The 14,531-nt window shown below is 34.0% G+C and overlaps 1 protein-coding gene across 4 annotated transcripts in view; it reads left to right on the plus strand.

Moving 5' to 3' along the window:
• DMXL2 (Dmx like 2) overlaps positions 1-14,531 on the plus strand; it is a 159,294-nt gene that overhangs the window by 125,274 nt on the left and 19,489 nt on the right. For 3 of the 4 annotated variants that reach the window (XR_007152953.1, XM_047862502.1, XM_047862500.1), the window contains exons 23-28: positions 1,282-1,546; positions 5,364-6,442; positions 7,216-7,407; positions 8,964-9,040; positions 10,399-10,529; positions 12,293-12,541. Coding sequence is in view for 3 of the 4 variants with exons in the window: in XM_047862502.1 (XP_047718458.1) it covers positions 1,282-1,546; positions 5,364-6,442; positions 7,216-7,407; positions 8,964-9,040; positions 10,399-10,529; positions 12,293-12,541 (1,993 nt within the window). In the remaining variant the exon portion in view is untranslated. The remainder of the gene's footprint in view (positions 1-1,281; positions 1,547-5,363; positions 6,443-7,215; positions 7,408-8,963; positions 9,041-10,398; positions 10,530-12,292; positions 12,542-14,531) is intronic. The other variant, XM_047862501.1, reaches the window with a different exon arrangement.

The raw sequence follows: 14,531 nt of genomic DNA on the forward strand, positions 1-14,531 counted from the left end.
GCCATCTTATGATTCTGAACTATTTGAAGTGTGTATAGGTCACAATCTCCTTCTCTGGTGTAGACAGGCAGGTACTTTAAGTTCTTTTTCTTCTAACTGAAATTCATAGATAAGGAACTGAAATTCCAATGTATACTGTTTTGTAATGCAGTCATCTTAGATGGTAGAAAATGAATGAAGAGGTAAAACACTGCATTTTTTGATATATAATCCTGGCAGCTGATTAAGAGAGAAATTATGAATGTTTCTGTTTATTTATGAGCTCTTTCTCTTAGGATACTTAATATCATTCTGAACAATCCTAAAAGGTGAAGGAAAAATACTAGATATAACTGGAATGTATTACATGGTAGAATAAATAGGAAATATCCAATAAAGAGAAATTCTTTACATTTAGAATTGGTCATATTTTCAAAATTATCTCTGATGTATGATTTTTTTAAATAAAAAATACTTATAATTTTGAATGGGAAGTTTAACTTAGAAGACATTTAGGTGAAGAAGAGAAATGTTGATTGACTGAGAGATGCTTTTATTACCCAAATGACCTCAGATTCTCAATATGAGTAATTACATTAGAATATAAATTTAACAGTAAAAATAGAATATGTGGCTTTATTTCATGTTTTTTTTGTTATGTAATTAAAAGGTTCTTTTAAAATAGTAATAATTATGCTTATGTGGAAATGTATTTGGAAATTAAGAGGAACTGATACATATAAATTCAAATGTCGTAAGTATATTTAATTTAAAACAAATGTTATTAATTTAATAATTTTTTTTTTCAATGTTTATTTATTTTTGGGACAGAGAGAGACAGAGCATGAACGGGGGAGGGGCAGAGAGAGAGGGAGACACAGACTCAGAAACAGGCTCCAGGCTCCGAGCCATCAGCCCAGAGCCCGATGCGGGGCTCGAACTCACGGACCGTGAGATCGTGACCTGGCTGAAGTCGGACGCTTAACCGACTGCGCCACCCAGGCGCCCCACGAATGTTATTAATTTAAATTGGCCTAAGTCTGATGAGATGTTGATATTTGTCTTAGGCTTATTTTGTTTCATGTCTCTTCTTTCTAGCTACTAAGTTCTAGTTTCTTACTCTTCTTGCTATTCCTTAATCTCCTATCAAACAGTCATTTAATTGCCTTTTACTATCCCAACCTCTGGACCCCTCCCTCCACTATGATAATATAAATGGTAGTTTTCAGGGTATCAGTGGAATATTTCATATCTCTAAATAATTTTCATCAAATAGGTATTTCTTAATATCTTAATTTGTAGGTATGTCTTGAAAAAATGGAAGATATTCAGCTAGCCATGGTTATCGCCCGTTTGTATGAATCTGAATTTGAGACTTCATCCACTTATATATCCATCCTAAATCAGAAGATTTTGGGTTGCCAGAAGGATGGCTCAGGATTTGATTGCAAAAGGTTACATCCTGATCCTTTCCTGCGTAGCCTTGCCTATTGGGTAATGAAAGATTATACCCGAGCTTTAGACACATTATTGGAACAAACACCAAAGGAGGATGATGAATATCAAGGTAGGACATTTGAGGGTTTCTCTTTTTCTTTCTTTCTTTTTTGTTTTTAAGATTTTATTTTTAAGTAATCTCCATACCCAGTGTGGGGCTTGAACTTAAACCCCGAGATCAAGAGTCACATGCTCCACTGACTGAGCCAGCCAGGTGCCCCCCTTTTTCTTTTTTAAAAGAAGACTATTTCTGAACTTACGTTCATTTAGAAAAAAATACAAAACAAAAAACAATTTTATTAAACTGAAACATGCATAACCTTTACCCATTATATAGTTCTTCCATATTATCATACAGCCATTTTTTTTTTTTTTAAGTAGAAATTTAGTTGTTACACATACTGGTTTAGTGCATGGGCCTTCATTCTTATGTGGTAAGCATTCTTTACTTCTAATTATCCCAAATAGTTTAGATTTTTCAAAGTATCTGGAGGGTATTTATTAGCACTGTTTGCAATAATTTTTTAAAAAGAACATTTTAAGTGTTTGTTAGTAGAATAATTAAATGATTTATAGTATATCCATACTACAGAAATAGTGTGCCATTAGAAAATGAAGTAGATTAACGTATTAATATTTGCTGTATTATTAAGTGAAAAAAGCTAGATGCAGAACAGTGTGATTCTTGTTGCATTTTATTTACATATGCATGTTGCAAACACATGCATGTGTGTGCATATACGTACTGCATCTAGTCTCCCTCTTCCTCTCTTTTGTTGTTTTCTGGAACAAATCAAAAGTAACTGAATACTGGTTACTGCTTAACTTTGGGGAATAGGTGTGGGGAGATAAAAAGCTTTTACTTTTCATTCTGTGTTTTCTAGTTACAATTGGATGATGGGTATTAAGGAGGGCACTTGGTTGTGATGAGCACTGGGTGTTATATGTAAATGATAAATCACTAAACTCTGCTCCTGAAATGAGTATTACCCTGTATGTTAACTAACTAGAATTTAAATAACAACTTGAAAAATTTTTTATTACATATTATTTTTAAATGCTAAAAAAGCTTGCATGGGTAAAGGGACTAGGGTACCCATTTTTACATTCTTCTTCATAAAGAAGAAATATTTTAATAAATAATATTAACAATTTTAAAGGAAAGGTAATAAAGCCGTTAGGAGAAAAAATAAGTATCTGAGTTTCTCAGGTAATTTTATTAAAATGTATACATTTTTATAGAAGGAAGATTATTTTTATTTCTTAATGTTTTATAGGTTATTTTTTAAACGCTTGTTATTGTGGAAAACTGCAAATATATATTAAAAAAGTGAATAATAGATCTAAAGTCTATGAATCTATCACCCGGCTTCAGTAGTTATCAACTTAAACCAACTTTATGTCATATATACACCCACCATTTTTACCCCCTCCCATTCTAAACATAGATTTATTTTGAAGCAATTTCCAGCATATCATTTCTTTTGTAAATATTTCAACATGAATCTCCAAAAAATGACTCTTAAACATAACACATGTCACCATAACAAAATTTGATTAGTAATCAAAGTAGGCAATGTTCAGATTTTCCTGGTTGTCTCATAAAATCTTATACAATTGATTTGTATAAGATCCTCAAGATTGCTGAGATGTCTCTTTTGTCTACTTTATTATTATTTTTCAATGTTTATTTTGAGAGAGAGTGTGTGTGCACATGGGGTGGGAAGAAGGGCAGAGAGAAAGGGAGAGAGAATCCCAAGCAGGCTTCAAGCAGTCCGTGCCAAATCCTACATGGGGCTCAAACTCACAAACTGTGAAATCATGACCTGAGCTGAAATCCAGAGTCAGACACTTAACTGACTGAGCCACCAAGGTGCCCCTGTTTACTTTAATTCGTAGTTTTTCCTCCTTCCTTTTTCTTGTCCCTTGTAATATATTTGTTAAAGAAGTCAGATTGTTTATTTTGTAGTTTCTTACTTTTTAGATTTTGTGTCATTTCATGTTTTCCCCCCCATGTTGTCTGTATTTCATATATATTGGTAATTTATGAGATTTTTGGCAGAAATATTTCCTGGTGGTGTGGAGTACTTCTATTAGGGAACTCATAATGTCTGCTTGTTGAGCTTTTTGTTGTGCTAACAGAAATCAGTGATCACTGCATAGATCCGTTATTTCATTAGTGTTCGTCAAGTGATGATACTCTAATTGCGTCATTCTATTCTTCTCTTATGAATTGGAATACTTGCCGAGAGTGTAGTCTCCCTAAGCAGCTGTTTGATTACTCTAAATCCAGTGGTATGCATAATGAAGGGAACATAAGTGTTTGATTCTTTCTCTTTACCAGTTTTCAAAATAAGTTTGGTTCACTAGCATACTACAAAGGCAACTAATGAGTTTTTATTTTTATTTATCTGAACTCACAGATTTAGATAGATTTGTGTCTTAATCCATTGTACTTTATTATGGTTGCTCAGATTATCTCATTTTTAACCAGTTGGAGCCTCTACAAGTTCTTGAATCCTTTTGGCATTATTTGTTGATAGTGTCTTTGCTTTTTGTTCTGGCAAGATGTTTCAGGCTCATGTTATACATTTCATGCCCCAGACCTGGAAATGGACATCCTTTAGAAGAAGGATCCTTTTAGGTGGGGAATAATAGAGACTACAGCCTGGACATGGGGATCCTCATTTGCTGTTGGTTTGGTCATTGTTTCTAGGCTGTTTTAATGAATGGAGCTAGGATATATATATGTGTGTATATATGTATATATTACACACATATATATGCATATATATATCCATTTTTTTAAACATGAGCGTTCATGAGTTCACACTGAAATTTTTAATTCAATATAAATTATAGATTTTTTCTTTTTAGATTTCAAATCTGTGTATAATTAAAAGCTTGAATTCTCATAGCATTAACATATTTGTTATTTTGTATGTATGTGATTGCTTCAGAATAATGATACAAAAATTCTTCATAGCAACATGTTTTCATAGCAACAGTTTAAGCTTTTTTACTTGTTTGTTTGTTTGTTTTTAGTAGTTATTTTTGTTTTCGTGGTATATCCCAGTCAGGATGTACAGTCAAATTGCCTATTTTAAAGTCACTTTATAGTTCTTCTCTGTGTGGTTGTGCTACCAGCTTGATATACAGAATCACTTGTTTAATTTTGCTTTTGCTTTTCTTGTGATTTTTTAAATTTAATTTTTCTTTTAAAATTACATACAATGTTGACATGGTTTTTAAATAAAGTATATAAAACCAAGGTATTTTCAGAGAAATCTAGCTTCTTTCCTGACTTCTCTATCCTGTTCTTCCCTCCCTTTTTTGCAAAGGAACCAGTTAATTTTTGTGTATGTGTTTTCTTTCCATTTAAAATATATAAGCAATATTGGGGCTCCTGGGTGGCTCAGTTGGTTGGGCATCCGACTTCAGCTCAGTTCATGATCTCACGGTTCATGGGTTCAAGCCCTGCTTTGGGCTCTGTGCTGACAGCTCAGAGCCTGGCTCCTGCTTCAGATTCTGTGTCTCCCTATCTCTCTGCTCCTTCCCTACTTGTTTCTCTCTCTCTCTCTCTCTCTCCCTCTCTCTCCCTCTCCCTCTCCCTCTCCCTCTCTCTCTCCCTCCCTCCCTCCCTCTCTCCCTCCCTCTCTCCCTCTCCCTCTCTCTCTCTCAAATATAAACATTAAAAAATTCTAAAAATATATATGTAAGCAATATTAAAATATATAATTTTTAAATATCCTTTATTTTGAGAAAGTGCTGACATTTTATTCTTTTGTAGTGTAATTCTTTTGTAATGTATTATTCTTATTCTTTTGTAATGTATTCTTTTGTAATTGACATAGTAACTTATAATTGTATCTGTTTCATTTCTATAGTTATCATCAAATCTTGTAACCCAGTGGTGTTTAGTTTCTACAACTACCTTCGAACTCATCCTTTGCTTATTCGAAGAAACCTTGCCTCCCCTGAAGGAACTTTGGCAACCTTAGGTCTCAAAACTGAAAAAAACTTTGTTGATAAAATTAACCTTATAGAAAGAAAATTGTTCTTTACCACTGCAAATGCTCATTTTAAAGTTGGATGTCCTGTTCTAGCCTTGGAAGTACTCTCCAAAATTCCAAAAGTTACCAAAATATCTGCCTTACCTTCAGAAAAAGGTCAGCCTGACTATATTTCTAAAAAGACAGATGATGTACCTTCAGAATCAAAGACTCTGAGTGATGTCAGTAGAAGTTCTGGCATTGATTGGTCAAATGTAACTTCATCACAGTTTGACTGGAGTCAGCCAATAGTAAAAGTTGATGAGGAACCTCTTAATCTTGATTGGGGTGAAGAGCATGATAGTGCCTTAGAAGAAGAAGAAGAAGATGCTGTTGGCTTAATAATGAAAAGTACAGATGCCAGGGAAACAGATAGACAAGATCAGAAGGCCTCAGACCCTAGTATGTTACTGACTCCTCAGGAAGAAGATTGTCTTGAAGGTGATACTGAAGTTGATGTGATTGCTGAACAACTAAAATTCAGAGCTTGTTTAAAGATCCTCATGACTGAACTAAGAACATTGGCTACAGGTTATGAAGTAGATGGTGGAAAACTCAGATTTCAACTCTATAACTGGCTTGAAAAGGAAATTGCTGCCTTGCATGAGATATGTAACCATGAATCAGTTATTAAGGAATATGCCAGTAAAATGTATTCTAAGGTAGAGAGTGATCTTTTGGACCAGGAAGAAATGATGGACAAACCAGATATAGGTTCCTATGAGCGCCACCAAATAGAAAGACGGAGATTGCAGGCTAAACGAGAACATGCAGAAAGACGAAAGTTGTGGTTACAGAAAAACCAAGATCTCCTCAGAGTGTTTCTTAGTTACTGTAGCCTTCACGGGGCTCAGGGTGGTGGTCTGGCCTCAGTAAGGATGGAACTCAAATTTTTGCTACAAGAATCACAGCAGGTATGAACTTCACTTTTGTTTTCATTCTTGGTTATTTTAATAATTTTAGTCATTCTTTTTTACTAGTTAATGTAAATATGCCCATTTCCTCTATTCATAGGAGGCAGATATTTATGCTCTGCATGTGTCTTTTTAGATCGAAGTTATAGTGATTATGAGTAGACTTAACAGCTTGAGAGCACAGCTGTTGTCATACTCGCCTTCATATCTTCTGCATCTTACATAGCAACTGGTACAGATTGGGTGCTCAATAAAGTTTTGTAGAATGAGTGAATAAATACTGCTTTTATTCAGATGTTCATCACCAGTGTTTTTTTAAAAAAATATTTATTTATTTTGAGAGAGAGCGAGAGCATGAGTTGGGGAGGGGCAGAGAGAGGGAGAAAGAGAATCCTAAGCTGACAGTGCAGAGCCCGATTCGGGGCTTGATCTCAGTCTCGTGAGATCATGACCTGAGCTGAAATCACAAATTGAATGCTTAACCAGTTGAGCCACCCAGGTGCCCCTTATCACTAGTATTTTTATCATGTAACTATTTTTTTAAGTTTATTTATTTTGAGAGAGACAGAACGTGAGCAGGGGAGGGGCAGAGAGAGAGAGAGAGAGAGTGAGCAGAGAATCCCAAGCAGGCTTCTGGCAGCCAGTGCAGAGCCTGACATGGGGCTCGAACTTAAACAAAATCATGAGTTGGATGCTTAACTGAGCCACTATTAATTGATTTTTTTTGTCCTTCATTTTAACTGTCTTGAAAAAAAATCCACTGTAACCCACAGGAAACTACAGTGAAGCAGCTCCAGTCTCCACTACCATTGCCTACCACCCTACCTCTGCTTTCAGCAAGTATTGCTTCAACAAAAACAGTCATAGCTAATCCTGTATTATACTTAAATAATCACATCCATGATATACTTTACACTATTGTTCAGATGAAAACACCACCTCATCCCAGTGTTGGAGATGTGAAGGTAATGTAAAGTTTATATCAGTTGATATTGTACACATTGAGAAGGTAAATATGTTATACTTGTCTTCCTGTTGAACTTAGAGGAAATATTGTAAAGTACTCTTAATGTGCTGCTTCCCCAATCCTAATCAGTTGAAGACTCTTTGTCCAATGAATGTAATTTAAAAGGAAGCATTCCTCTTAATTATGGAAAAGTAGTTTAAGACAAATACTTTTTTGATTATAAAATTATTTTTCTAGACACTATTCTTATCTCTTAATATTCCTTTCAATCTTCCATTTCCATTAAATGAATCATTAATTTAGAAATGTTTATGACTATGTGCCAGGATATTGTGAAAGTATAAGCTCAGGGAGTATCTTTGAGAAAACTACGATTGATCGGAAATATCCCAGAGAAAGTATCCTCGCTACTATTTCCCTGATGATTGTGTTTGCTGGAGGCTGTGCAGTAGTGAGGGGCCATCAGGTTTCAAAGAGTTACTACCTCCAGATGAAACCCATACCCTGTGCTGAAAACTTAAGAACAGATAGATTCCAAAAAACAGTAGGAAGCTTGGCAGGATTTGGAATTGATCAGATAACCTCTGTGCTAGCCTATGTATATTTGTGCTATGCTTTTTCCAGTTCCAGTGGTTGATGTCCCCAACATCTTTGTTTTTTATTTATTTTACTTCAAAGGCATGTTTGACCTCTAGGAGTACATTCTTCTGAAGGACCCATGAGTTACATCAACCTATTAGAGACTTCCAACCCATAGCATGAATTAATCTGTATTAGTATTTAAGCAGAGATTACTTAAATTATTTGTTAGGTGAATATGGACACTTGGAAAAGGCACTAAATTCTAAGTAAACGTTTCCATTCCTAGAAATTTGTATAAGACATTCAAAGAGTATGAAACTATTTCTAAGTTCCCTTCAAATTTTAAGATTTTATGGGTCTGAAAATGTTGATTCAGTGTGGCATTTTAGGATGTACTTTTGATAATGATAATTTTTAAACTTTCTAAATTTAAAATTCTAAGAGTATGCACTACTCATAAGTACTAAATAAGTTACTTGCTTTCTGAAAACTCAGCCATTTCATACAGTGATTGATATATCTAAACATTTAATTCATTTTTATTGCTAAGATCAAGTATTTATTTTCATCAAGGGAAATTTTGTAAGGCAGTTTAAAATGAAAGCTCTGAAAATTGTATACTTATTTTTATTCTTCTTTTTTTTTGGAATACTAATCTTTAAGCTAATCATTAGCAGGTAGAACAGTCCCAGTAATAGATGAACATTGGCACTTTGCTCAGGGTCTGGTAAATGGCAGGCTCACAGTTAGTAAATATTTGATAAATGTGTTCTGAATCAGTTAGCTTTGTTGTGGGCATTCATATTAAGTTGGGTGAGTGTTATTTTATAAGTTTTAAAGTAGAGTTAGTAGTCTTAGGATTTAGTGTTATTTATGATATTGCCACTCTGCTGGGTATTTTTTAATATTTAAGATATTACTGTTGTATAGAAATGTTAGTATAAAATGTAATTGTGGCTGTTTTGGTTTTAGGTGCACACACTTCATTCACTAGCAGCATCACTTTCTGCATCAATTTACCAAGCATTATGTGACAGTCATAGCTACAGGTAAAAAAAAAAAAAAAAAAAAAAAAAAAAAGAAATCATGCTAAATTATTAATACAGCAAAAACATTAAAATGTGCTGGAGTTTATATCAAAGTTCTATTTCCTAGGGATGGACATATCCTCAAATATGACTGCCATGTATACTCTAATAGATGAGAGAGAATGAGAAATAAAATAACTTTAATTTAGCTGTCACCTAGTAACAACAGAGGCATAAGAAAATGATAAATAGTAAATGGAAATTATCATCATCACTGTCTTTTTTGATTTTAAGAAAAGAATTTTTCACTATTTACTATTTTTCTTTAGGAACCATTTCTTTTAGCATTGGATTAGCTCCTATATTGCTTAACTGTTTTCAGTTGGAAAAGGAAATACTTTTTAAAAAATCAAAAAGGACATTTCTTAACAAAGAATTACTAAAATCATTTTTTCTTACCCATTTACATATAACATAGAAGTCTTTGAAAATGATACCGATGAGAAGTAATGGTTTAAATTTTTCTAAATGTCCTATTACCTTTATTAGTGTATACTGTACATTTTAATGATGAGGGCAGCGTAAGTAGTAAGAAATTGAATCACTAGGAAAGATGACCCAGATTTAAATGAATTAATAAATGAAAAACCTTGTAATATAAATAGAATCATATTAAATTTATATTAAACATATGTCTAGATTTTTTTTCTTGTAAATTCAGGAGCCTCTTGTGAGAAGATTTGATACAGGCCTCAAAATGGCCTGTACTCTGCTTTCAGTTCAATAAGGATACGTCGGAAATGTAAATAAGGGAAAAAGAGTTTATTTAATTTACTATGATCATCATAATGATCAAAGCCAACTTGTTTGATATCAGTCACTGGTTAAAATGGCACTAAATGAGAATTCAAATAAATATTTTTTAAATGTGTATTTTCTCATCCTTAGGCTATGATTGACCCTCAAGGGAGTTAGCGTTACTTTCTGCTTTTGTATTTTCCCCAGCTCCACAAAGAGGAGAGAAATAAATATTTAGTCACATTTGGCTTTAGGATTTGATATTTCTAAAATATGATTCTCCAGATTGTAGTTCATATTTTAGTTCAAAGTTAAGGTTGCACAACTTTGCAGAGCTAAGAAATGCAAGAAAATAGCACCCTGAAACTTTCTAATATAGTCTAGTGCTAATAGTACTCTTCTTACTTTCAGACTCTTTTTTTTAAATAAAAATGGGTGAATATAGAAAAGATTTTCAACCATCTTGAAAAGTTTTTAAAAGGAGTAAATGTCATTCTAATCATCTAAAATAAATATGTGTAAAGCACAATTGCCAGTTACCTCTGTTAGGGTGATAAATAACCAAACCTTATTTGTTTTAGCAGTCAGACAGAAGGAAACCAGTTTACAGGAATGGCTTATCAAGGACTTCTTCTAAGTGATCGTCGAAGACTCAGGACCGAAAGTATTGAAGAACATGCAACACCGAATTCTTCTCCTGCTCAGTGGCCAGGTGAGCATTTAAGTGTTTCGGTTTTTAAACCTTATTTGGCAATTCCATTTTAAAAAGTTACTAACTGGTTTCCTGATTGTTGTTCTTTGTGGAATTGGTGAATGGTTTTTTTATTTGCTTGTTTTTCATGATGTTTTCTGCCATGGGTTAGGAATTATTAAGTACTGTAATGTTGTCTGAAGACTCAGGAAGTTAAGGCTTCAAAACCCAGCTGTGTTGACCAGCATAAAAAACCAAGGTTTAACATCTTTCACAAGGGTGAGCACATCCTCTTCCTTATCCTTAGAAATTCCAAATTAGAGAGCAGTGTCACAGAGACATTTTCACAGATGTATCAGAGAGAATACGATTACTCTCAAGTGTAAATTTGTATGTTGGGATAAGAGTGACCATTCTGTGCTGTCTGCCAGTCCTTCTCTTTTTCTGGTTAGCTCTTTTTCTCATCATCCACGTCAGTTATTTCAGACTTCTCCACTTTCTTCATACCTTTTCCTGGTTTGCTGTGTCATTCAGGTTTTACTCTACTTGCTTTATAACTCTGAGTTCACACATTAGTGATTGTTATGAAGAGTGGCAGTAGAAAGAGGTGACAAACTCAAACTGGATATTTAAAATTGATTTGTGTGTAAGTTTCTAGAAACATTGTTTCCATTTTCATTTTTATTGGAATAAATGAGACTTACAAGAAATTGAAAAAACAGTACAAAGAATTTTTGTATAGCCCCCACCCAGATTCTCCACATGTTAACATTTTGCCATACCTGCTTTAGCATTCATCCTTCTCTTTCTCTCACTGTGTGTATGTATTTATGTATTTTTTTTGAAGTATTTGGGAGCAAGTTGTATACATGATACCCTTTTACATCTAAATATATCATGAGTCTTTCCTAAAAACATTCTCTTACATAACTTTAGCACAGTATTCAAATTCATCATCTTAACATTGTACAATATTGTTCTTCTCATCTGTAGATCTTTCAGAAATCTCTCCAGCTACCTCACTCGTGTCTTCCATGTGACATTTAGTTGTAATGTCTCATGAATCTCCTCTTAGAGTAGTTCTTAATTCTTTTTTTTTTTTTTTGTCTTTCATGATTGATACTTTTGCAGAGTAGTAGACAATTATTTTTTAGAATGTCCCTCAATTTGGGTTTTCCTAACCTTAGTATTAGATTCAGGTTGTATATGTTTGGCATGGATACCACAAGAAAGATACTGTGTGCCCTTAGTTCAGACTGTCAAGAGGCATATGACGTCAGTTAGTTCCATAATTGGTGCTATTAACTCTGATCACCTGTTAAGGTAGTTGCTGCCAAATTTCACATTTGTTAAGCTAATATTTTTTCTTTGTAATCAATAAGTTTCTTTTGAAGAGGTAGTTTGAGACTGTGTAAAATATTATGCTTTCACCCACTAATTTTAGCATCCATTCTTTCCTGAATCAGATATTACTGTAGGGATTACTAGATGGTGATTTTTCTGATTTTATCATTCCTTTTACTTTTAGTTGAAATTGTACTATGAGGAAGAGCTTTCATTTCTCCCCTTTTTATTTATTTATTCACTCATTTATTATATCAGTATAAACTGTGGGCTTATTTTATTCCATAGATTATAATCCATTTCTGTCATTTATCTTGTTGCTCAAATTATGGATATATTACATAATATGGATACATAATTTTGGTTAAGTTACAGATTTGGATTTTTTCTTCTGGAGCTTTTTGCTGATACACTTCTTATGATATTATATACCCATACAGGTGTGAGCTCACTCATTAATCTCTTGAGTTCAGCTCAAGATGAAGACCAGCCAAAATTGAACATTTTGTTGTGTGAAGCTGTTGTTGCTGTTTACTTAAGTTTATTGATACATGCTCTTGCTACAAATTCCTCCAATGAATTGTTTCGACTTGCAGCCCATCCATTAAATAATCGGATGTGGGCTGCTGTTTTTGGAGGGGGTGTGAAGCTTGTTGTGAAACCTCAAAGACAAGCAGAAAATATTGCAGGTAAGATAAATTTGATACCAATTAATATATGTAAATGTAAATAATTTCCAGTGCAAAAGTAAAAGATTTTCTAATGTTACAAGAATTTTTATTTTGAAAATCAGTGATGTTTAAAATCTCATCACTTAGGTTAGAATAGTAAATAACTAAACTCATGTTCAAATAAAAATAAAGTTTCAGTTGAACATTTTTTGATAAACCAGGACAAATTTGAGGAGGATAAAAAAGAAATAGAGGACAGGTGAAGGTAAGTGAGGAGAGTGTTAAAGAATGGAAAGGGAAAAGGATAGTTTTTAGAGAAAAAAGATTTAAATAAATCATCATAATCTTTACAGAGCATGAGAACAGTTGGCTTCATATTAGGTTCATGGTCATGTGCAAGATAGCTTTTCCAGTCATGCATATGGTTTTTAAAATTCCATTTTCTGCCTTTTTTTTTTTTTTTTGGTATTTTTTATCCCACTTTTAAAGATGGAAGGATATGTAAGGTGTAGACTGATGATATAGGAAGAGTTTCCATCTTGGTGCTGAAACAGAAATCATGTTAATTCATCCTTGGAAATTATCCTACTACAGATGGGGAATCAATGGCACAAAGAGTGTAAATGGCACTGGCTCTCATCTGTGTCCTTACTGCCCAAGGTTGAATTAAATGAATAAGTTTCTGTATACGTCAAAGTAGGGGAGGATGTCTTAGCCACTTTCATTGCTTTCACTCCCCCGTATGTGGGTGGGTGACTCTTCATCTTTATCTTGTTCCTACCTTGTTGTAGCCAACCTTAAATTTGAAAGTTTTCCCCTCAAATCACTTCTTTCTCTTTCTGAATTTTCTATTATTTTTTTTTCATGGTAATCCATTCATCAAGTCATCCATGCTTAAAACTTCTGAGTGCAGATTCATATTTGCATTCATTTAACACCTACTACGTGACAAAGCAGTGTTGTCGGCTTTGGGATGAATAACACAGACAACCCCTTACCTTCATGAAGCTTACATGTAGTGGAGGTTAGCACACAGTAAACAAATTAACAAATAATAGTATTTCAGTTATGATAAGAACTATGATAAAAATAAAGCAGAGTTAAATGGAGAGTCATGAAGGAAAGGGAACAGTTTAGTTAGAATGGTCAGAAAACACATTTCTGATGAGAGCATGTGAGCAGAGTCCTAGAGAAGTCAGGGATCATACCATGCAGATATCTGGGGTCAGAGTCTTTCAGGCTCTGTAATTTCAGGCAATTACAGATGGTGAAGGGAGTACCAAGGTCATGAGGCATGAGGTAGGACTGAGTTTGGCCTTTTCCAGGAACTACAGAGGAGGCCAGAATGGCTGTTTTAGCTGGGGAAGTTTGGATGGAGATAGGGTAAGACAACCAGCTGGGAGCAAGGTCATTTAGGATGGTGAAAACTTCAGTAGTTATTATAAAGAAAGATAGGAAACTATTGGCAGGGGTGGCCTAGACTGATTTAGGTTTTTCAGCTCTAGCTGCTATGTGGAGAATAAACTATAGAACAAGAATAAAAGAAGGGGGCTATTGTAATGGTCCACTTAAAAGATAATTGTGGGTTACCATCAAGAATGAATGCATAAACAAAATGTGGTATATATATATGTGTGTATATATATACATATATATACACATACATACACACACACATATACATACATACATACATACAGTGGAGTGTTAGTCATTAAAAAGGAACAAAGTACTGATACATGCCATACCAGCATAAAGCTCAAAACTATGCTAAGTGAAAGAAGCCAGACACAGAAGGTCATGTATTTTATTATTCCATTATATGAAATATCCAGAATAGGTAAACCCATAGAGACAGAAAGCAGATTTGTTGTCCAAGGGCTAGAGGGAGGGAAGAGTATGGAGTAACTGTGTAATGACTCTAGAGTTTACATTTGGGAATGAAATGGGATGAGAATGCTCTGGAACTAGATAGAGATGGTGGTGGCATAACATTGTGAATGTACTA

The sequence above is a fragment of the Prionailurus viverrinus genome, chromosome B3 (assembly GCF_022837055.1).
Source record: "Prionailurus viverrinus isolate Anna chromosome B3, UM_Priviv_1.0, whole genome shotgun sequence".
Taxonomy (NCBI): domain Eukaryota; kingdom Metazoa; phylum Chordata; class Mammalia; order Carnivora; family Felidae; genus Prionailurus; species Prionailurus viverrinus.